Here is a 25,032-nt window from a genome sequence, read left to right as displayed (position 1 = left end):
TCATTTAGAAATAAGGTATCTTATATGTTTAAGTTTCATCACACATAAGCTTTCTGTATGAAGCATATTTCAGAATAGCATCTTATAATGAGAAAACAGTTACAAAATTGTACCATCATTTTTGACTTCCACAGTAAATTTTATTTTGGGCTCTAAATACTATCTTAACACAATACTGATATTGTCTCTCTAGAACAGGAAGAACAAAAATAATGCAGTCTTTATTTTTACAACACCATCATGAAATAAATCTTTTTTTTTTTCAGTCTCATTAATTGCTATACATTTTGAATATTTCATGTTTCATTACAAGTTGCCTGTCCTGTCCTGTCTCTCTCTCTCTTTTTTTTTTGTTTCAAGTATGGATTCTATCCCTGAGGACAAATGATTGTTTATTAGTTTATATTACCATTCTTTTAATTTTATGTTTTTTTTTTTTTTTTTTCTAAACTGCACATTTATAGAGAGCTTTTTTAGCTAAAGGTGAATCAACTGGTCTCACATGGAGTTGGGAGTTTTTCCTTCTGGTTATCAAACCAGATATAGAAGCCATGAAGATAAAATTAACTGTCCAGTAATCATTAAAATTGTGTTCATCAAACGTTGAGCCACTTGCCATTGGACCAGCCTAAAGTAAATGGTAAAAGAAAGTCCTACTTATTTCTTCAGAAGTGCAGTCAAATTTTGTTAAGTAAACTTACTATATAAACTATATAAGATTACTTTAATTCTGTTGAATAAATATCCTTTGCTTTTTTTTAGAGGTCATTTAAAAAACACTTGGTTTTATTTTACTTGAAGAGTTTTAGCTTACATACAAATATTACAACTTTAAATTCAAGAGTACTTAAGTTTTGTTACTTTATCAAGAAAAATCTGCTCTTTCTTAAAATAAAAATAAATTCGAAATGAAGGCTTATTTAAACAAGTCAAGAAGTAACTACGATCTTCAGATGTGCAGTCTGAAGGATTAATCTGCCAAACATAGGGAAAAAACTGTTTACATAGGTTGAAGTAGGAACCATCTTGCTTACACTCCAGTGCCGCCACCAATAAAATGCAAGTCTGTTGCCTATGCAAAATAAACAATACAAAAATATACATGTATAACAGCTTTTTATTTATCTAGGGGTATTGAAGTGAAAGGGAGGATAGCATATATATATATATATATATAAAATGATACAAAAAAATGAATAAAGTTTTTATCTAAATTAAAAAAAAACATGAAGTGTTTGATCATTCATTGATGACTAAGAAATTGTGGAAGATTGAATCTTTTTATTTAATTCTTATTATCAGATTTCCAAACAGAACAAATATTTTAATTAAGCAAACATAATTTTTATAAGCCTAATGATAGAATTGATTCAAACCCAAGTGGGAGGTTCTTTCTGGATAATTCATCTGAGAAGAACACCATGATAAAGAAATTAAACATTCATTTGTACTTACATCAGAACTTTGAAAGAAAAAGAAAAAAAAGAGCTGTATAAGGCACTGGAGAAAATAAATTGGAATATTCTTGGACTTTCTGAATCAAGAATAGAAGAAAAAAATACTGACACGAGCAATTATATTTTGCATACCACTGAGAGAGATCATAGTCAAGGAGTAGTTGGAATTATGGTCCATAAAAGATGGAAAAATAATATTCTTGAATTTAAACCAGCCTCCCAGATAAATTACAACTCTTAGATTGAAAATCAATAAGCAGTGTGATTCAAATATAATATAAATATATGCACCCACCTCTAGTCATTCAGATGAAGAAACACAATTTCTATATAGATCTCTCAAACACTCTCAGATATAAACAGTTCCACTGCATAAAGGTGGTTCCAAGACTGCTGTTGTAAATTACCGACCGATTAGCATATCAGGAATCATTGTCAAGGTCTTAGAGAAATTAGTCAAGAAAAGAATACAGGATTGGATAGATGAAAATGGGATATTGTATGGGGGACAACATGGTTTTGTGAAGGGCAGATCATGCCTCAGTAACTTGCTCACGTTTTATAACACACTGACGGCTGAACTGGATAAGGGTAATGGGTTTACAGTGATACTACTGGACCTTGCTAAAGCCTTTGACAGGATACCACATGGAACCCTAATCAGTAAACTGGAGCAGATGGGGATAGATATAGGGTTGGTAAGATGGATAGGAGGGTGGTTGAAGGAGAGATACCAGAGAGTGGTTTATTCAGGAGTGGAGTCAAAAAGACGTCTTGTGACTAGTGGAGTGCCGCAGGGCTCTGTTCTTGGACCACTGCTTTTCAATTTGTTCATCAATGATATTGGAAAGGATTTGAGAGGAAGTGTTAACTTGTTTGCTGATGATGCAAAGTTGGGTAGAGCAATTGTGAGTGTACAGGATGTTAAAATTTTACATTATGATTTGGATAGTTTGGAGGACTGGGCTAGGAAAAATGGATGTCAGTTTAATGTGGCAAAGTGTAAGGTTATGCACTTTGGGGTGAAAAGAACAGCAGTAGTATATCGCATTGGTGGAACCGTACTCCAGGAGATTGATGAGGCCAGGGATTTGGGAGTGCTGGTGGATAGGGAGTTGAAGTTTAGGGGGCACATTGCAAAAGTGACTAAAACAGCTCACCAAATCACTTGGCTTATGAAAAATACTTTAACATGCAGAGACAAACAAGTTGTTGTTCCTCTGTATCGAGCCTTGATAAGACCCCATCTGGACTTCTGTGCCCAGTTATGGGCACCAGGGTTTCTTCGTGATGGGGAGGAAGTGGAGAGGGTCCAGAGACGAGTGACCAAGATGATAGCAGGACTGTGGAATGAACCTTATGAGAATAGGTTGAGGATTTGTGGGTTGCAGAAATTGGACGATAGGCGAAGGAGGGGTGATATGATTGAGACATTCAAATTACTGAAGGGTTTTTATAAGATTGATCCAGAAGATATTTTTGAAAATATGACTGGTGGTGGGAGGACTAGGGGCCATGCATGGAAGCTGGGCAAGAGCGTGGTTGACAAGGGTGTTAGAGCTAGGTTTTTTACTTGGAGAGTGGTGAATGAGTGGAATAAGCTTCCAGAGTCTGTTGTGGGTGCTACGACCGTGAATGAGTTCAAGGCAAGATATGATAGATACTGTGTGAATGTTGAATAGTTGTTCCAGACATGATGTTAGGGCCTCCCTCGATGAGTCTGTCGACTCCTTGGAGTTTCCCGGAACAACAACAATAATAATAATATAATACATGTTACTGGAAAATTAACAGGAGACTAAGTGTAAAGTAGGCAACAAGCAACAGAGAGAAAGTGCTTTAGATGTGCAAGGCATCATCCAAAGAAATGAGAGAGGACAAAAACTTCTTGAATTTGAAGAGAGGAAATACTTTCTTTACAAAGGAAACTAAATGAAACTATTTACATTATAGTGAACAACATGGAAATACTAAAAGATGTATCTTTTATCAACCAGTTTAATTGTGATAGTGATCATAGGCTAGTAAGAGCAAGGATAAAAATAAACATCAAGAGGGAGAGATTGACATTAGCAAATTTGAAGAAATAATGGAAGGAAAGTTGAAGAAATGACATATGAATGAATTGGACTTATTATTATTATTAGACACCTCCAGAGAGTCCAAGGACTCATCAAGGGAGGGCACCTGCTCTACAACTCTGTCTCCACTGCTCAATCCACCAACTGACTGCAATTACACCAACGCCATCTACTGCCGACCACCACCACCACTAGTATTTCCACAGACACAAACATCCATGGCCACTGCGGGATTCGAACCCGCAGCCTTTTGGCTGGAGAGCAGATGCACTCCAGCCACAAGTTTTTCCCTTTCATTCTATGCTGGCCAGCCAGGCCAGCATAGAATGAAAGGGAAAAATTATCAGATAGAATGGAGGGGGAAATGGCTTCAACGATAACAGAAGTTACTGAAAGTTTAAGAAAATCATAGCAGCAAATAGAATCTCTAGAGAAAAACTTACTTTATAGGCACTTGATCTAATCAAAAAAAAGGGAAAAATTAAGCGAAAAAAGCAACATTGAAGTAGCAAAGACAATACAGAATTTGTCAAAATGCAAAATTTAGTTAGAAAAGAAATCAAAACGACATAAAAATATTATTATTATTAACATTTGAATTCCATGGAGTCAGAGACTTGTCATGAGAGGAACACTATTGTGCAGAATGCTTATCCAACTATTCTTTAAACTGATTCAATGTGTCTACATTCACAACACACTCAGGCAATGTATTCTGCTCATCAACCACTCTCCATGCAAAGAACCTATTCCACTGCTCACACCCTCTTCCAGCAATGGCCTCTGGTTCTACCCCCCCCCACACCTCCCATTCTATGAAAAATCTTCATGTCAACCTGATAACAACCCCTGACTAGCTTATACGTCTTAATGATATCTCTTCCTCTCCCCCTCCTCCTCCTCTTCTTATTCACAAGGCTTTGCAATTTACATTCTCTCTCCATCTGTTCTAGTACTCTACATTCCAAAGACCACTGACAGATTCTTTGTGAATCTTTTCTATATCCTTTCTAACACATCCTCGTCACCATGAAAACCCAGCGACCAAATCTGTTCACAATAATTCCTGAGGCCTGATCAAAGCCTTATACAATGGCATCATAACCTCTTTATTTCTGCATGTCAAAGTCCTCCACATCGTTGCTATTATCCGATGTGACATCTTCAGAACTAGTGCAACGTGGCTCGCGAATTTCAGGTCCTTGTCCACCACCACTTCCAGATCTCTCATCTCTTCTACCTCCTTTAAAGTTTTCCCACTAAGTGTATACAGGTAACCCTCGTATAATGCGGATGTTAGGTTTCGCAGAAATGCCGCATTATATAAATTGAGTTATGGGAGCCTTATATCACATATGAAAGAGTAGGGTTATGTTCCAAAATCGTTTTTTTTTAATTATATAAACAACAATGACATATCCAACAAAAAATATATTTTTATTTAATTCAGGTGATTCATGTAAGTCATGTAATTCATGTAAATCAAAGAAGCTTAATTACAAGTCGTAATTAAGCTTTATTGCATGTAATGCATAAATGTTTTAGGCAAAATAAAATAGTGCATATTTTAATCTTTCATAGCACAAGGATTTGAGGATTGGTTAATAAACACTGGTTTTGTCATGTAATCACTTGATGCATTACTACAAAACAGTAAAGTAATTCTATCTTTGGAAACTTTGAATCCAGGAGCTGATGTTTCATTTTTTGAAATATAGGTGCGTTTTTGCATTTTATTCCAATATAACCTGGATTCATCCGCATTGAACACCTGGTCTGCACTATAAATGTTTATAAACTTTGAGAGCTTTTTGTTTAATAAGATTGCCATCCATAGGAATTTTCTTTTGAGGTGCAATCTTCTATCGAAATCATTAGAGATTTCTCATTTTTCCATTAGAATATCACATACACGAGCAACGCGCTTTGCACTTATCGTTGACCCAGCAATAAACACTTTCTCGGATTTTCTGTTCATTTTGTGTGATTGTTCGAAATGTTGATTCATTTAAATTCAAAGTCTCTGCAAAAATTGCTGGTTTTTTTTTCATTTTTCAACCGATCCAAGATTTTGAATTTTTTTCTTCGAAAGAAATTAATTTTGTTTCCAATGTTGGTTTTTTCCCTTTCATTGCAGTTTGTGGCCATTACTATAAAAATAATTTTTTTACACAAAAAAGCAAGCATTACATATTGTATGTAACTCACCAGAAAATAAAGTGCTCAGCTTGAGATGAACACACTTATGGTTTTTAATGCACATTCCTGGCAGAAACGAGGACAATTTTCAACAATAAACGTTTTATACGATAAACAATTGAGGTACATGCATACTAAAGGGTATTTCCCCTAATATAAATTCGCTACTTATAATTACATGTGGGACACAGGCAGACACAAATTTAACGAAGATAAAATTTGATTTTTAAGTCGTGTGGTGAAAAACAAATGAAAAGATAAAGGGTTACTACAATTTTAGACCGCGTTATATCGAAACTGCATTGCATAAGTACCATGTCATACGAGGGTTACCTGTACTTTACATCCCATCATTGCTTACCAAATTTCAAAACATTACACTTTGCAACACTGAACTGACAGTTCCACTTACCTGCCCATTCATGCAATCTATTCAAGTCCTCCAGTAAGGCCATGGCATCTGCTTCACTCTGCATTGCTCTCCCCAATTTTGCATCATCTGCAAACAGCGGCATATCACTAGTTAAACCCATCCCAATATCATTAATATACAAATTGAACAACAATGGTCCCAAAACCCGATGATCCCCTGTGGCACACCACTAGTGACCTTCCTCTTTTGGGATACTGCACCTGCATATACAACTTTCTGATACCTATTTGACAGCCAGTCACTGATTGAACTCAGAAGTATCTCATCCAATCCCATCTGTTTCAATTTATTTCACAGCTTGTTGTGTGGCAGTCTATCAAAAGCTTTTGTAAAATCCAAGTACACCACTGTATATGCATCTCCCCTGTTCAAAGTATTTGTCACCTTGTAATAGTACATAAGTGAGTTAGTAAAACATGATCTCCCTTTAACAAACCCCATGCTGATAACCACAAAGAATACTGCTGTCATCAAGCAGTATTCTCTACACTTATTTTTGTATGCTAGGTCTCACCAATCTCTAGTACTTTCACCACAACTCCAAATATACAGATTGACCTATAATTTGTAGCCACATCTTTATCACCACCTTTATGCAGTGGAACAATTTTACCTTCTTTCCACTCCCTTGGGCCTGTGCTGTTGCCAGACTATTATTAAACAGGCATTCCAATGCTACTGCCAATTCTCTGGAACATTCTCTTAAGATGTGTGATGATATGCCATCAAATCCTATTGCCATATTGACATCAAGTTTGTTTCCTCAAATACCTCTTGCTCTCTCACAATTAAGCCATCCTCCCCCCACCCCCATTGATCACTGAATACCTCAACAATGACTTCTGCAGCAGTTACCATTCTATCACTTTCATCCATTAACATTATCTTACCACGATCATTCTACCTTCTACTTGCAACATATCTAAAAAACTCTAGGATTTTTCTTCACCTGGTTTACCGATTTCTGCTCATACTGCACTTTTGTTTTCCTTACTAACTGAGTTACTCTCCTGGCTTGTTCTTTATGTAACTGATTATTATCATTATTTATCTTGTACTTCCTCCAAGTACCTTCTTCAGATTTCATGCTTAAGCTCCACATTCATTCATTTTACATCTACCTTATTCAGCCTTTTGGCCTTCGGAATACATTCACACATTGATGCGATTTTGTCATTTCCCAAGCAGCATTTATTTCCTTACTGCTCAACTCCTCGTTCCACACCATAGCACCAAGCTGTTTCCTAAGCTTGTCATAATCACCAGCCTTGTAATTCCACACATATCCTTTCCTTACAGAAGTCTGCATATGGTTACCCACAACCCAGGTGATCACTTCATGATTACCAACTGGAGGAAAATGTGAAACTCCACTCACAATTACATCCTCTGATGAAATGATCAGATCTAAAACTCCCAATTCTTGCATGCCCTCCTTTACATGCTGCTTGAGATAGTTATCTCTCAAGAATTTGAGAAATTCATTTTCCTTATTTCCCAAATGCTATCTCTTCATTACAATCTATACCACATAATTAAAATGGCCCATAATAATTACCCTTCCCTTGTTCACTAATTCAAGTTGTTTATACATTTCTTCATCACTGCCGTCCACATTCCCTGGTCTATTATCAACATCCAACTAAATATGTCTTCCTGTCAACTTCCACTTTATATCACACTGCCTCATAACCATTGCCACTATTTTCCTCTTTCGTGTCTACCTTACGTGGACATGATTCTCCTGCTACCTTCTTGCCCTTTCTATTCTTATGAAATATCCTTCCATTTCTATTCCAATTTAGGATATCATTTTCATTCAATCATGTTTCACTTATTCCAATGATTGAGGTGAATAAACTCAATGGTTTTCACTGATAAACTCAATCAGTGAAAACATTTCATCTCCCTTATTTCTGATACTTCTGGCATTTGTAAACAATAAACATTTGTAAATTCAGTCTATAATCTTTTCACTCCAAAATGCATAACCTTACACTTTGCCACATTAAATTGACATCCATTTTCCCTAGCCCAATTCTCCAAACTATCCAAATCATCCTGCAAAATTTTGACATCCTGTGTACTCAATTGCTCTACCCAACTTTGCATCATCAGCAAACAAGTGAACACTTCCTCTCAGATCCTTTCCTATATTGTTAATGAACAAATTGAAAAGTAGTGGTCCAAGAACAGAACCCTGCAGCACACCACTAGTCACAAGCCATCTTTTGGATTCCACTCCTGAATAAACCACTCTCTGGTATCTCTCTCCATCAACCATCCTCCTATCCATCTCACCAACCCTATATCTATCCCCATCTGCTCCAGTTTACTGATTAGAGTTCCCTGTGGTATCCTGTCAAAGGCCTTGGCAAGGTCCAGTAGAATCACTGTAAACCCATTACCCTTATCCAGTTCAGCCATCACTGTGTTATAAAACATGAGCAAGTTACTGAGCCATGATCTACCCTTCACAAAACCATGTTGTTCCCCATACAGTATCCCATTTTCATCTATCCAATCCTGTATTCTTCTCTTGACTAATTTCTCCAAAACCTTGACAACGATTCCTGATATGCTAATCAGTCGTTAATTTACAACAGCAGTCTTGGAACCTCCTTTATGCAGCGGAACTATTTTCCCCTCTTTTAATTTGATTTGAGTTTAATTTGAGTCTCGGGTCTGGGACTAACCCAGAGCCGAGACTCAAATTAAACAAAATGGTCAAGGGTACTGACAATTCTTTAGCCACTTCACTTACGACACGAGCTGGTATACCATCCAATCCCACAGATGTGTTGACATTGAGGTTTTGCAATAGACTACTCACCTCCACTTCATTCACAATTACCATATAATCTATTGTTCATTCATTTCTGCAATGTCCTGGAATATATATTCTTGCAAAGTGCTCGCTCAGTAATTCAACTATATCAACTGATTTGGTTACCTCCCTACCATCGTTCTTTAAAATCATTCTGCCATATACATTTTTTCTTTTACCTGCAAAATATCAAAAAAACTGTTTAGGATTCTCTTTCGCCTGCATGGCCAATGTTCTTTCGTAATCCTTTTTTGCTTTTCTTACCACACTCGTTACCCTTCTGGCCTGTGCTTTATACTGTTCATGTGCCTGCCAGTCACCTTCCTCCTTAAATTCCCTCCATAGTTGTTTATTTTTTTGCAGCTCAAGCTTAATGGTGTTATTCATCCATTCAACCCTTACTTGATTTATTACTCGGACTCTAGGATACAGTCGGTCATCGCTTCATGCAAACACTTCTTAACTGCCTCCCATGCACTATCAACTTCTAGCCCTTGCAGTTGTATATGCCATGGCACTGAACCAATCAATCTCCTAAGCTTGTCATACTTACCAGCCCAATAATTCCACACATACCCTGTCTTAATTGTAAATTCCACACCTTTAGCCACCTCCCAAGTCAAGACCCTATGATCACTCTCACCAATTGGTGGCAACGTGGTCATATTTGTTACAGCCAAATTCTCAGATGTAATTACTAGGTCAAGCACTCTCTGACCTCCTAGTATTTTCCATTACATGCTGTCGCAGATAGTTATCCCTTAATAACTGCATAAAATCCAATTCCTTCCTCCCATGTGTCCTCTCCTCCTGCCAATCAATGTTACCGTAGTTGAAATCTCCCATAATAATTACCCTCCTTCCACTCATTTCTTCTATTTGTTTATGCATATTATCTCCACCATCTATTCCATCACCTGGTCTATAGCGGCACCCAACTGTATATTTTGTTCTGCTAGTTTCAATCTCACACCAAATAGCCTCAAATGTGCTCTTTTCTCTATCCTGCAGTTCCACTTCTATTCTTCTTGGCTCATCAGCTATCATCAATAACACTCCCCCCCCCCCATTTTATTCTCCCTGTCACTCCTGAACACACCATACCCCTCACATTCAATCCCACTAGCTGTGTCCTCTTCTGTCAGCCATGTTTCACTAATGCCAATAACTTGTGGTCTGGAAGGACCACAAGTTATTGGCATTAGTGAACCAAGGCCAAAAATTCTTCCTTCTTGTTCCTAATACTTCTGGCATTTGTATATATGACTTGCAGAAGTTGATTTGTCCCATCCCTATTTTGATTTCTTATACTAACTATCCCATTCTGATTCGTGGCCTTTCCTACTCGCTTGGGCATATTACACACATTCACACACGCAACTGTCTCCCTAAAATCTGCATATCTACTCCCCCCCCCCCTTAATAACTCTAGTTTCCCTGATTCTGCACATTCACTTCCACTACATTCGACAACATCTTTTCAAGTCTCCATACACCAAATCAATTCAAATGTAAACCGTTCATTTTATATAAATCCTTTCACCCATCGAACTCATTCCACACATCCACGAATTCCACACCACTCATCAAACATAATTCACGCATAAAGTCATTAGCAATTATGGCCCTCCTTCTATACTCTTCACTGTCATACCCTGTGACAACAGACTCACCATCCTAACTCTCTCATGCTTCTCTTTTGCTACCTCAAGCAATTCCTTCACATCCTCACTCATAGCCTTTTTGTTTCCTTTCAAATCATTTGTACCTGCTACCACTATCAATTCTTTCATCCACTGCTTTTGCATTCTAATTGACTCACTTACATTCTTAACGTTTACACTGGGTTGGTACGATAGAAGACATTTTCCATATACAAGGAGCCAAATAATAACCATATTATTAAATCATTCTGGACGTAGCTTTTTTAATTTTTTTGGTAAAAAAAAAAATTATATTTCACAAGAAATCATGTTTGTAAATATAATGATAGGCTTAGGTGTGGCAGTTTATCATATTGTTTTATGGGATAAACAACACCAGACGACCAAAATAAATAATTTATGAGTTTACTAATATTTCACTAGATTTCAAACCATTAACTTCAGAGCACAAATTACAATTATAATAAAACACACACTACTCAGATTGTTACAGCTGACCACATTTAGTTTTACTTTCCTCAATTTTGTTTTTTATCTGATCCCTAGAGAGAAGGCACCCTTGATAGGATATTAGTTCCTTTTCAGTTATAATCTGAACTGTTTCTGCACCTATTTAATGGAGTGATGTGTGCCTTACTATAACTGATGCTAGTTTGAAATCCAAAAAAATATTAGTAATTCAAAAACTTATTTATTTGTTTTGTTCTTCTGGTGCTCTTTATAAAGAAATTATATTCTTGTTTTCATCCTTTACCCAAGCATGAGCAAACCAAAGTTTACATGCGAAATTCTTATGACTAGGCTACTTGAATGTAGAGCTTAAATTCACATCAAATGGACATGCTCTGCATTATGGGATATTGAGGCAATATTGTGAGTGTAATATACTCATGAGTGTAAAAGATCATTTGTCAAGTATAATATTTTTTTTGACCAAGTAAAAAAAAACCTTGCTATTAATTACATTTGTTAATTAAATCCCTTCCTCCTTATTTTGGATTTTTGTGTATATTCAGCATTTGATATAATGCTGAATATACACAAACAATCTGTGAAACTAACCCCCCCTGAATATACAGGGGGGGGTTAGTTTCACAGATATTTCACACTACTTTAAATGTCTTTTCATTTTCTTTACTTGTTTATTATCTAAGTAAATACCTCTTTAAAGAGGGGGAGTAGGTTATTGTTTATTGAAAAGAAAATTGTAGTTTGAATTCTATTGCTAAATGATGTCTTTTGTGTATGTGTTAACCTATTGAATTAGTCTAAAAATGAGAAAGTAATGCTAAACAGGAATTATAACCAAGAAGAGTTCTTGCCTGAACTTCCTTAGTACCACAGCTACTCCATTATGTTTTGAGTCATCCCTTGATTTTCCACTAATCTAATTCAAAAAACATTTTATTAGTTTTTTTTTTTATAAAGCAGAAGAAAAAGCATTGCAAACGTTTCTAAACTATTAACCTAGAAAATGAACAATAAGGGAAATTATCTCGATTGGTGCCATTCTTATACTGAGATGGTAGGATTTTTCTTTTCCTACGAAAGAAAAGCCAAAAAAAAAAAAATTGATGCACCGGAAACATATAAAGCTTATGGATATGTATTAAGCTTCCTATTATTACTTTGGGCCTAATAATACATAAAGGAAGATGGGAAGGGATGTATATTTATTTTTCAAGTGATGCAGCAAATTATACGCTAGTTCACCCAACTTATTAATTCTGAGCCATATTCTGATTTTACTGACAACCAGATATGATTCACTGTGAATGTATCAAGAATGAAGTGATTGTTTTCTAACAAGTGATGAACATAAATTAAAAATATCAAAATATTTGAGAACAGATAGTTAAACATTCTGATATATTTAGCAATGTTTCCACAAACCTTTTTTCAGAACAAAAGCCTGCAGTATCTTGTAGAAGTGCACACAACTTGAATGAGGCTCTTTCCAAGCTGCTTTCCTAAAGTTTTAAAATAAATTTTGTATATTTTGGAATTGAATAACTTACTGACACATTTGATTTGGTTAATTAAATAAATGAAACAAATCTTAATTTTGCTTTTCCTTTACTTTTTTCTTTCAACTCCTAGCACTTCATATGCATATTTTTCTATATAATTTTTTATCAACTTTTATTAACACTCTTTTATACTAATTATTGTTTATTGAGTGGAAAATTGCAGTTTAAATCCTATTGCTAAGTGAAGGTTTTTTTTTAACCTATTAAGTTAGTCTAAAAAAGAGAAAGCGATGCTAAACATGCATATGAAGTCTCTGCTTGACTTTCCGCTAATCTAATTTTCAAAACATTTTAGCAGAAGCAAAAGCACTGCAAACTGTTCTGAACTATAAACCTAAAAAATGAACAACTTTTACTTTACTTGAGGTGGGTATAGATTTTTTTTATTGATAAAAAATAAATTCCATGTGATGATATAGCGTTCCCCCTTTACAGGGGAGTTCACAGTACCATCTAGTCCCTCCAAATTTTATCCAGGCTTCGGAACTGGCATAGGCTGATTACAGTATTCCTGACTGTAATCCGTGTGTGTCCTCGGACCTGTTTGCCTGCTTGCAGGATGAAAAACACCAGATAAACTGGCAGAAAAACCCTGCTGTCCACACCCAAGACTGGCTAACTTGGCTATGGCTGAGGAAAATCCTTGATCTCCTCACGTCGTTGATGGGAATCGAACCTAGGACACTCCTTCCCCAGGCATATGGTTGCAAAGCGCAAAGCCACTAGGTTAACCGCACAGACTTTTTATTGATGACCAAGATAATTTGCCAAGTAACAAACATGCATACACACACACAGTCTACTTTAGATTGTTTGGTTGGGTGTGTGCATGTTTATTTGCAAATTTTAATGTGGGATATCATTCAAAAATGGTTTTTCATGGCACCAATGTATATGAGGAAAATGATGGCTAAGGCTTCCTTGCTCACTGAGTTCAACATGAGGGATTTCATATAATGTAGTGTGTGTGTGTTCAATGTATTCATTGCCAGGAGTGAATGGTTTATGGTATAAAAGCAAGAGTGGAGAGAGAGAGAGAGAGATACCAAGAAATTATACACTTGGTTTTAATCCTTTTCCCAAGGAAGAAAAACAATGTTTTGCACGTGAAATATATTCATGTATGAGCTACTTGTATATAGAGGCTAATAACTTCATATCACTTCTTTAGTGTGTATCCCATAATGCAAAATGTACCCCCTTACAGGCATGTATATAATGGGAAGGAAACTATGCATAGCCTTATACACACCCGTAAGGGGGGGGGTGCTTTGTATTATGGGATATATACTAAGGCAAGTGATATGAAGTCATTATCCTCTATATACAAGTAGCTCAAACGTGAATATATTTCATGCGCAAAACATTGTTTTGCTTCCTTGAGAAAAGATTAAAACCAAGTATATAATTTCTTGGTATCTTTAATGTATAATAAACCCAAGGTAAAAAACTTTTTATAGAGAGAGAGAGAATATGTGTGTCAGAAATGTTTCATGCATGAGTCCAAGAAATGTGAGTTGTGTGGAAAGTGAAGTAACTAATATTAACAATGTAAGAAAGGATAGTGAAAGTGTTATGAAGAATGCAGAATGAGTGAGTGATAGTGGACAAAATATGAATGAGTGTATGAAAGAAGTGGCTGAAGATAATGTGGATGATGAGATGACATCATCCACATTATGGCGGATGATGTGTGAGGAGTGAAATAGCATGCTTCCACAGAGTCCTTAATAGGACAAAATGTGAGCTAGAGTGACAGGAAAAACAACTGGCATGTGGTCAAGAAAGAGAGAGAGCGAAAGAGAGAATTAAAGAAAAATTGAATGAGAAAAGTATCAAAGTGCAAGAAACTGGGAGCAAGGAGAAGGTACTGTATGGAGATGTGATGATAAAAGGTGTACCTAATGAGAAAGTAACAAAAGCATGTTTTCCAGGTATGAAGCTCAAGGGTGTTAGAAAAGCTGTTAATATGCAGATGAGAGAAATGAAAGAACTGATTGCTTTGGCTGGCATAAATGATTTGAAAGGTGAGAAATATGAAATGAGAGAAGCTATGAAAGAGCTGCTAATAGAAGTGAAAAAATAAGAGTGAGAAAGTAAAGATTGCGAGTCTACTGTCTCAATATTATTATTTTATTATTATTTCGTGCTGCCTCCAAGGAGTCCAAAGACTCATCGAGGGAGGACACCTACTCTACAACTGCCATCTCCACCACTCCATCCACCACTACAGGTTACTATTATTCTTTGTCTGCAAATTGCATGTGTTCTGAAGGGCCAATTTGTCTGTATGTTGAATAAAAAACCCAAGTTTCCCTGAGATATGAATGAATTCAGAAGAAAAACCATGATTGCTGAGTTGTAAGAAGATTGTGCAGGAGGAATGGTGTGCACTTTATAGATGTGAGGTGAATTTGATGGACGAAAGGACTTGTATATGCCTGATGGACTGCATTTGAATAGCTTGGAGTTAGATGCTTAGAGAGAATGTTATTTAGTGAGAGGTTGGAAGTACAAACTCAGACAAATGGGAAGTATTTGGAGGGGGAGGGGGAATACAGGCCACTGCAAGTTCAGCCACCACCTGGGACAATGCGTGTATACAAAAGTGATTATGCAATAATATCAAATGCAATTTCACAGGTTTTAAATCTAAGTGGGTTGGTAATAACAGTACACAAGGGTAACTGTGAGTCCAATGGAATGTTGAAATGCATGTACACAAATGTTAGAAGTATCAGAAATAAAGGAGATGAGTTTCTGACAAAATGGAGGAAGATGTAGATGCTATGCATCAGCACAATGAGTACAGGCCAAGCAATTATTATTTGGGGAAACAAACTATGGGGAAATGGATTGGAGGAGGAAAGGTAGCATGGCAAGATAAAAATAGAATTTATACAGATGCTTAGGGATAATCACCTGAAACAGCATGTCATGGAAGAGACCAAAGGTTTGAGAGTGCTGGATCTGGTATCAGCATCCAATTGAGAAAAGTGATCATGCAGTCTTATTCAGAGAGGTTGTTAAACATGGAGAATTTTCTGTCAAGAAAGGCTTTATGTTGAACTATAAAGCTGGTAATGATGAAAGACTTAGGAGGCAGCCTGAAGCAGTGTCATGGCTTAAGAAGCTACAAGGAAAGAATGTCATTAGTGCATAGCAAGATTAGTGCATAGTGGTCAGGGTTTGTTTGAGAGAAGCAGTATGAGACTGCATATCCATGGTCAGGAGGATAAACCAAGTGGGAGTTAAGTGGATGAACAGATATAAAGCAGGAGAGCTAAAAAAAAAACATTATTATTATTATTATTACCCCAAGACCTAATAGAGTCAAAGACTCATCTGGGAAGTCCTTTTATCTCTCACACACACACAGCTCATCATATCATGTCTTGAACACAATCAAACTCCTTGCAGACACCACACTCTCAGGCAAGGCATTCCAATCATTTACAACTCTGCGCGAAAAAAACCTGCCTCTCACTCCCCTGCTCACACCTTCTTTATACAGTTTCCAGGGATGACCTCTGGTCCCCCCCCCCCCGATCTCCCACTATTTTCTGTAGAACTTCTCCAGCATCTCCACATTGTAGATAGAATAAAAAGAAAAAGGTGATCAGCATACTCACAAGCAGTATAAAGTGCAGACAAGAAGGGTGACTGGTATGGTAAGAAAGGCCGAATCAGAATATGAGAGAAAATTAGCTAAGCAGGCCAAAGTAAATCCAAAAGAGTTTTTTTTTTTTTTTTTTTTTTGCTATCTAGCAAGTAAGTAAGATGAAGAATGATTATGGAAGGTGACAGAAGCAGAAGAAATAGTTGAGTTGCTGAGTAGTCACTTTGCAAGAGTGTGTCATTCAGGTGTGGAGATTTTGCGGTTGCTAATATGACAGAGACTGATGTGAGAATTGAGATAGATGAGGGGAGGTGCACAGTATGTTGAAAAGCATCAGTGTGAATATATCAGTGGAATGGATTGCATGTTAACCCGTGCGATATGCAAATGTGCAAGAGAACTGGCAGTGCCTCTGATGAAGTTGTTTAATCTAAGTCTCAGCTGATGAGGTTCCAGGGAAGTGGAAAGAGAGTAAGATAGTTCAATTAGATAACAGTTGGATTAGATAATTAGATAATATAGATATATTATCTAATTAGATATAGATATAGAGAATATAGATAATTAGATAATGGATTAGATAAGTAGCAAATCACAGACCAATTAATATCTCAGGAATGGTGGTTAGATTATTAGAAAAGTTGGTTAAAGGTAAAATCCAGCAATGTGTGAATAGGAATATGATATTCTATAGTGGCAGTATGGCTTTGTTAAAGGTAGATCCTGCCTGAGTAATTTACTCACATTTTATAATAGAATGACAGCAGAATTAAAATAAACGAAATGGCTACATCATGATATCACTAGATTTTGCAAAGGCTTTGACAGAACACTACATGGAAAACTATCAGAAAATTGGGAGTAAATGGAAATGGATATAAAGCTGGTAGCAAGGATGTGGGGTGGGCACCAGAGAGTAGTATACAGTGAAATGGGTTGCTGTTCACTAATTGGAATGGGATAATCATTAACCCATTCATCATAATTCATCTTCATTTGTTAAAACTGCTGCTGAAAACTTATTTAAAAGGAACATCACATATGTGTGTTTCATAATTCTCCATTTATTACTCTTTTGTTACAAGTACATGTTTCATTATCATCATCATTTGTAACTTCAAAGCACAGATGATACTATGAACAGTACAACACATTAAGTTTACATTATTACAGTTTTCTTTCAAATTCTGGATTACTGACACATGACATATGCACTGGACTAATTTTGTCAACCTACATTTTAATTTTCGAAGGTAACAGTAACTCTATCAATCAGCTTAGATCTGCCTTTCTCCCTGGGTCTTTTTCCTGTCATCATGACAAACCTTCTATTAAACTTTCCTCTCATCCATTCTATACTACTTTAGATCAGCTGCACGTACACATTCATGAAAGCTAGTAATGTCATGTTCCTTTCTAATCTTCCTTTTTAATATGATGCTTAAACAGTGTTTTTTTTAAATATTTTTATTTAGTTTTAAACCTGCTTTCAACATTCATAAATTAAAACTGGCTTGAGTGGGTCAAGCGTATGGACGTGTTTTGAAGAGCTCCTGATTCAGATAAGTTTTACTAGGAATAATTAAGTATATATGCGTAATTGTTTAAGTAAGAGCGGCTGTAAACGTTACGCTACCAATATTATTAGTGTGGGTTTTTTTTTTCTTGCCTAAACTAAATACGAAATCGTTAATATTAGACCTAGTAACCTGCAGAGAAAAAAAAAAAAAAGGCGGCAGCATTGTCATTCCATGATTTTAATTTAGATTTCAGTCGTTTCGTTAAGTGTGAGGTCTGTTATATGTATTCCTTCGATTACATAAATGATTTGTGGATGTTTAGTGCGGATGGAAGAAGGGTGTGTGTGCGAAATGTGACCTGAACGAGGAATTGATGAATGCGAATATGAAACTGATGACAGAAAGTGCTAGTACTGATTGTGTCGCGAGTGCACGTTTGAAAGAGAAGGATGGTGAGGAAGACAGGCGAAAAAATGTTAAAAAATCAGGAAAAAAAGAAAAAGAGCGCGATTTGACAACTGTAATGGATGTTAAAAGGGACGAAAGTGAGGCGGAAAGAAATGAAATTGAGAAGACGAATGAAAGTAGAAATGGCGTGATGCAGAAATCGCAAGTAAAAAAATCGAAAGAATGAATGATAGCAAAAAAAGAATGAATGATGGCGAAAGTTGGACGCATGTTGGAACGAAAGTACTGAACCAAAGAAAGATGAATGACAGTAAAAGTGAGAAGAATGATAGCAAAAGTTGGACACATGTTAGTCCAAAAGTACGGAAACAAAGATATGTGAGAGTGAAAGTGAGAAGAATGATAGTGAAAGTTGCACGTATGTTGGACCGAAAGTACGGAAACAAAGAAGGATGAAAAGGATGAGAGGGAAAGTGAGAAGAGGGGGTCGAGAGTTAGAAAGTTAGAAAGATTTAATGATAGAGAGAATGTGTCGCGAGGTTCGGAAGGTGAATTGGATTGGATGAAGCAAGAAATGAAATGGATGCGGAATGAAATTAAGAGAATTCAGGTCAAAACTATTAAAATAAATCATGATGGCATGAAAGAGTTAACAAAAGATGAGCGAGTGGCATTGTATGGCGACTCCATGTTTTCCAGGTGGTAAAATGAGTAGAGTGATTGAGGCATTGAATATGAGGTGGGAATGAGCAAAAGAGTTAATTGTATTAATTGGTACAAATGATTTGAGAGAGAACAAAGAGCATGTCAAAATGAATGTCAGGAGACTGCTTGGGAAGATAAAAGAGAATAGTGTGACAAGAAGGGTAGTCAGTGCCTAGGTATGATTGTGGTGAAATGAGGTGGAGAGCAAGGATTATGAATGATGTTCTGGCTGAAATGTGTGAGGAGATGGGAGTACAGTTTGTTAATGCGTGGAATGAGTTTGAGGGACGAAGTGAGCTGTATGGGAGCGATGGACTGCATTTGAGTGGTTATGGTGTGAGTCGCTTGGAGAGACTGCTGCTGCTGGAAAGTGGAGAAGTGAATAGAGAGAATGAATCAGATCGAGAGGGGAGTGATGTGGAAGAGCGGGAGAGTGAGACAGGAGAGATTGAAGAAGTGGAAATGAATGGGGAAGTGAGTGGTATGAGTATAGAAAATGAGAGAATGGGTGTGCAAGAGGAGCAGGGAAATGGGGAGGCTCAGGGTGGACAGGGATACACAGCGTGAAAAAGGTGGATGCTCCAAGAGGAGGTGAGAGCATGTGTAGGCAGGAAAGTAATGGGATGATCAGGGATCAAAAGGAAACAGATGAAATTGCAATGGGTTCTAAAATGAAGAAGCAGAAAGGGAAATGGCCCCAGTCCAGCATGAAGAGATCACATTGAGTGAGTGGTATCAGTGGAACTAGCTGTAGATCCAGAAATGAGTTGTTGTGTTTGTATACCAATGCTAGAAGTATAAGAAACAAGGTGGATGAAATGGTTGCACTAATTGCATCTGCTGTGCACCCAGCGATTGTTGGAATAAGTGAGACATGGTTAGATGAGGATGACATCCTGACAGGAATAGAGATGGAAAGGTATGATGTGTTTCGTGAGGATAGAAGGGGTAAAAAGGGAGGGGGAGTGCTATTGATGATAGAGAAAGAGTTATGTCCATACAAGATAGAGATGCAAGAGGGAAATGGGGCCAGTGGTTTTGAGGCAATATGGTGTGAGATAGAGGTGAACAGAATCAAATACTTGGTGGGATGTTGTTATAGACCTGGTAATGTGGATGGTGGTGATATTGAAATGTATAGTCAAATAAGCCAAGCAAATAAGAAAAGGGTGATCATTATGGGTGATTTTAATTATGGCAATATAGACTGGAATGAAGAGATAGCAACTGGAAGTAAAGAAAATGAGTTTCTTGAGTTTTTGAGGGATAACTACCTCAGACAGTATGTAACAGAGGGCACACGAGGATTAAGGGTCTTGGATTTGGTCATCTCATCGGAGGATGTAATTATCAATGAGGTATCAAATCATCCACCAATTGGTGAAAGTGACCATGAGGTGATTACTTGGGTGGTTGCCAGCAGTGCAAGGACCCCTGTGAAAAAAAGGGTATATGTGGAACTACAAGGGGGGTGATTATGAAGAGCTCAGGAGACAGCTTGCAGGTGTAGCATGGAATGAGGAGTTAGCTGGAAAAGAGAGATCAACGCAGCTTGGGGGATTTTCAAAAAATATTTAGTAGATGCAATGTCTAAATGTATACCATGAGTGAGAAGGTTAAATAAGGTAGGTATGAGATGGATGAATAAAGAGATTAAGCATGCAATACAGAGAAAAAGGGCATTGTGGAGGCAGCATAAGAGAAGTGGAAGCAACCAATTTCATGAGGTCTACAAAGACCAGGCAAGGAGGGTGACTTGGTTGGTGAGAGTAGCTAAAGAGAGGTATGAACAGCAGTTAGCTAATGAAGCCAAAAAGAATCCTAGGGAGTTCTTTCGATATGTAGCCAGCAAAAGAAAGAATGATTATGGAAGGATGACATTGATCGGAGGAAATGGTATAAAGACAGCTGTTGCAGAATGTGTGGTGGAGATACTTAATGAGCAGTTCATAAAGATCTTTCAATCTTGTGAATGTGACTTCATGGAGAGATTAAGAGCAGTTGATGATGGGGAGGAGAGACTGACTGTAAGTGAGCAAGAGGTGTTTGGGGAGTTGAGTAAACTAGATGTAAATAAGGCTGTGGGACTTGATAATATATCATCGCGTATTCTGAAGGAATGTGCCAGAGAGTTGACAACTGCCTTGACATATTTTTTTAATACGAGTCTTGCACTTGGTCAAGTCCCTAAAGAGTGGAAGGAGGGCAAGATTGTGCCACTTCATAAAGGAGGTGATCGAACTCAAGCATCAAACTATAGGCCTATCTGTGTGTCAGGTGTTGTGGTTAAGTTGTTGGAGAAGCTTGTGAGAACTAGGATCCAGAGTTGGGTTGACAACAATGGTATAATCTTTGATGGAAAGCATGGATTTGCTAAAGGGAGGTCGTGTTTTAGTAATCTACTTACTTATTACAATAAAGTGACTGCTTCCTTGGACAGAGGAGAAGGATACACAGTAATATACTTGGATTTTGCAAAAGCTTTTGATAGAGTACCTCATGATAAGTTGACAGTCAAACTAGAGCAGATGGGGTTGGATATTAGATTAGTGCATTGGATTGGAGACTGTCTATCTGATAGGTATCAACAAGTTGTGTATGGGGGTGCAATATCCAGGAAAAGGAAAGTCACTAGTGGAGTGCCTCAGGGATCTGTTTTAGGGCCATTACTATTTAACTTGTATATTAATGATATTGGCGAAGATTTGGATGGAGATATTCAGTTGTTTGCAGATGATGCAAAGTTGGGACGAACCATAAAGAGTAGTGAAGATGTTGTGGCCTTGCAAGAAGACTTGAATAAATTGAGTGATTGAGCAAGCAAATGGGGATGTGAGTTCAATGTTGCAAAATGTAAAGTTTTAAAATTTGGAAAACAAAGATGGGATGCAGAATTTATGCTGGGTGAGAATATATTGTTGGAAGTAGAGGAAATAAGAGATCTGGGGGTGATAGTGGATAAGGATCTATAATTTAGGGGACACATCGCCAAAATTGTGAAGACAACACAAAGACTTCTGGGAATGATGCGGAGGACACTGATGTGTAGAAGTAGGGAGATTCTTGTTCCATTGTATAAGGCTTTGATTAGGCCACACATGGACTATTGTGCCCAGATTTGGTCACCTGGTTTTCAGAAGGATGAAGAGATGTTGGAAAGGGTCCAAAGGCGACTGACTAAGGTAGTTTCTGACCTCTGGAATGTTGAGTATGAGGAAAGATTGAGAAGATGTAATTTGCAGAGTCTGGTGGAGAGAAAGAAGAGGGGAGATATGATAGAGACCTACAAGTTGGTAAGGGGTTGTTATAGGATCAATGGTGGAGAAGTTCTACAGAGAATAGTGGGAGATCAGGGGAGAACCAGAGGTCATCCCTGGAAACTGTATAAAGAGGGTGTGAGTAGGGGAGTGAGAGGCAGGTTTTTTTTTGTGCAGAGTTGTGAGTGATTGGAATGCCTTGCCTGAGAGTGTGGTGTCTGCAAGGAGTTTTGAATGTGTTTAAGATGCGGTATGATGAGATATGTGTGAGATAAAAGGACCTCCTAGATGAGTCTTTGACTCCATGAGGTCTTGTTTAATAATAATAATAATAATAATAATAATATGACCTTGTATGCTGCTAGTGTATTGTTGTAGTTAATTTCCATTTTATCATCTGTTGTTTTGTAGTTAATTTCCATTTTATCATCTGTTGTTTTGTAGTTAATTTTCATTTTTTCATTTGTTATTTTCATCCCATATTTATTTACTGGAGTTATTCAATTCAGTTATAGAAAACAGTAACAGAAGGAATATTTGAATTACTGAGTAATCCCATTGCAAGTGTATATCATCCAGGTGAAGATAATGCAGTGACCAATGAGATAGGGATTAAAACAAGAATAGAGGTAAACGAACTTGGGATCTTTCAGATATTAAGAAATCTCAACATGAATACAGCCACAGGATTGAAATGAGATATCAGCCTGTGCATTTTGGGAAAGTGCCAGAGAAATGACAGTGTCTTTAACCAGACTGCTTAAGTCTCAGCAGTGGTAGAAATGGGAATGAAAACAGGCTCAAAACTGTTCCATCATACAAAGGAGGCTCCAAGACTAATATTTCAAATATAACAATATATTTATAGACTAATTAATATCACAGAAGGGAGGAAAGTCTTGTTTTAGTAAATTACTTACTTTCTACAATAAAGTGATAGTTGATCTGATTTTGCAAAAGTATTTGATATACATCAGAAGGAAAAGCATGTTGGGAAGACTCGGCCAGCTTGGTTGACCGAGTGGTTAGCAATATCCGCTCTCCAGTCAAAAGGCTGCGGGCATGGATGTTTGTGATTGTCTGTGGAAAAACTACTGGTGGTGGTGGTAGATGGCATTGGTATAGTTGCGATCAGTTGGTGGATTGAGTAGTAGGGGCAGAGGATTGTGGAGCCGGTGCCCTCTCTCTCTCTCTCTCGATGAGTCATTGGACTCCCGGGAGGTGTCGAATAATAATAGTAATAATAATAAAAGTTGGACGAAAAAAATAAATGACCAATGGTGTGCCACAGGGTCTGTACCGGGACCACTGCTGTTCATCTTGTATATCAATGATGCTGGAAATCTTTCCACCAAACCTGGAATGTTTTCCTCAGCCATTTAAACAAAACACAAGCACATACAACCAGAAACACAACTTCACAACAGAAATAGAAAAAAAAAAATGTATTGTTCTTGGATACATTTGTAACTCTATGTTTTTCAGGCTGTCTCTCATTTAACATTTATCACAAACCTACATGTACTGGTCAATTTGTACATATACCACCACATGACACAAAATTAGAAATCATAAATACCCTCATAAACATAGCAATAACAATTTGTGTGAATGATAATGATCTCAAAATAGGAACTGAAATGGATTAGAACCCTTTGTTAAAAATGGATATATAAAAAGATAATTGACAACATACTAAGCAAAAAGATAACACATAAAACTTAAAAAATTTTTTGTGCCTCCTACCCAAGAAAAGTTTATTTGTGAATCTATAGTACATTTGTACTCTAGGAGAGTTTCTAATATATATTTTTATTGATTTTGTATATTATTCTTATTACCCAAGATCCCATGGAGTCAAAGACTCATCTGGAAGGTCCTTTTATATATTTTTTTGTAATTTTCATTTATTTATTTATTTTTACCTGCTCTAGAGACTGAATATGGAACTTTTTCACACCTCCAATAAAAGGGGTGCTGGTCTCATATCAGGTGATGATATTCATCTCCCGCCTACATCTAAAAACAATTGCAAACATACATGTCCATGGTGCGATTCGAATCCCCAGCTCACTGGTTAGAGAGCAGATATGCTAACTACTCAGACAGCTAGGCCAGCATTTATTCAACACATCAGACCCCTCCCTCCCCTCTCAAGTCCAGGAGTATACCAAATTAAATATACATGTAACCTGACATACATTGGTGAAACTGGGCACACACAGTTGACATCAGGAAAAAATAACACAAAAACCATATCTGCCTAATCCATCATTGAAAAATTGGCCTTTCTAACTATGCACTAGAGAACTTCCATAGAAATAATCGGAAAGGCTCTAACTCTTAATCACACAAAGTCATGGTATGAAAGAAAATTTAAATTTAGAGGCATGTGAAACATTCGTGGAGCCTCCATAGCTCAGTCAGTATAGATGAAGCCCTTTGGTCGGAAAGACCTGGGCTCAATTCCCATTCATGATGTGAAGTACCTTTATCTTTTTTATCTTTATCTCTTTCGAAGGTAGGGGATTTTTTCAGCAGGAAACTTGGGTTTTTCATCCCCCAGAACAGGCAAACAGGTCTCATGAACACACACAGATTTACAGCCATGAATACTTATGGCAATATGTGGAAGAGATAGGGTCCTCACCACATGCCGCAACACTCAGTCATAGCTCAGTCAGTATAGATGAAGCCCTTTGGTCGGAAATTTTTTCAGCAGGAAACTTGGGTTTTTCATCCCCAAGAACAGGCAAACAGGTCTTGTGAACACACACAGATTTACAGCCATGAATACTTATGGCAATATGTGGAAGAGATAGGGTCCTCACC

At 37.1% G+C, this 25,032-nt stretch overlaps 1 protein-coding gene across 2 annotated transcripts in view; it reads right to left on the bottom strand.

The window, feature by feature from the left end:
- Positions 1–203: 203 nt before the first annotated feature.
- Positions 204–25,032, bottom strand: part of LOC150104917 (ATPase SWSAP1-like) — a 125,850-nt gene continuing 101,021 nt past the window's right edge. Inside the window, exons 4-6 of one of the 2 annotated variants that reach the window (XM_090396052.1) lie at positions 12,555–12,631; positions 11,984–12,048; positions 943–1,072 (exon numbers count right to left, since the gene is read on the bottom strand). In XM_090396052.1, coding sequence (XP_090252178.1) covers positions 12,006–12,048; positions 12,555–12,631 — 120 coding nt within the window. In that variant the 3' untranslated portion in view covers positions 943–1,072; positions 11,984–12,005. Of the gene's footprint in view, positions 1,073–11,983; positions 12,049–12,554; positions 12,632–25,032 lie in introns of both variants that reach the window. The other variant, XM_090396051.1, reaches the window with a different exon arrangement.

This window comes from Typopeltis vanoorti, chromosome 7 (genome assembly GCF_054136105.1).
Source record: "Typopeltis vanoorti isolate ZY-2024b chromosome 7, IOZ_Tvanoo_1.0, whole genome shotgun sequence".
Classification (NCBI taxonomy): Eukaryota; Metazoa; Arthropoda; class Arachnida; order Uropygi; family Thelyphonidae; genus Typopeltis; species Typopeltis vanoorti.
The sequence above is the reverse complement of the archived record's forward strand: the minus strand, read 5'-3'. Positions and strand labels throughout refer to the sequence as shown.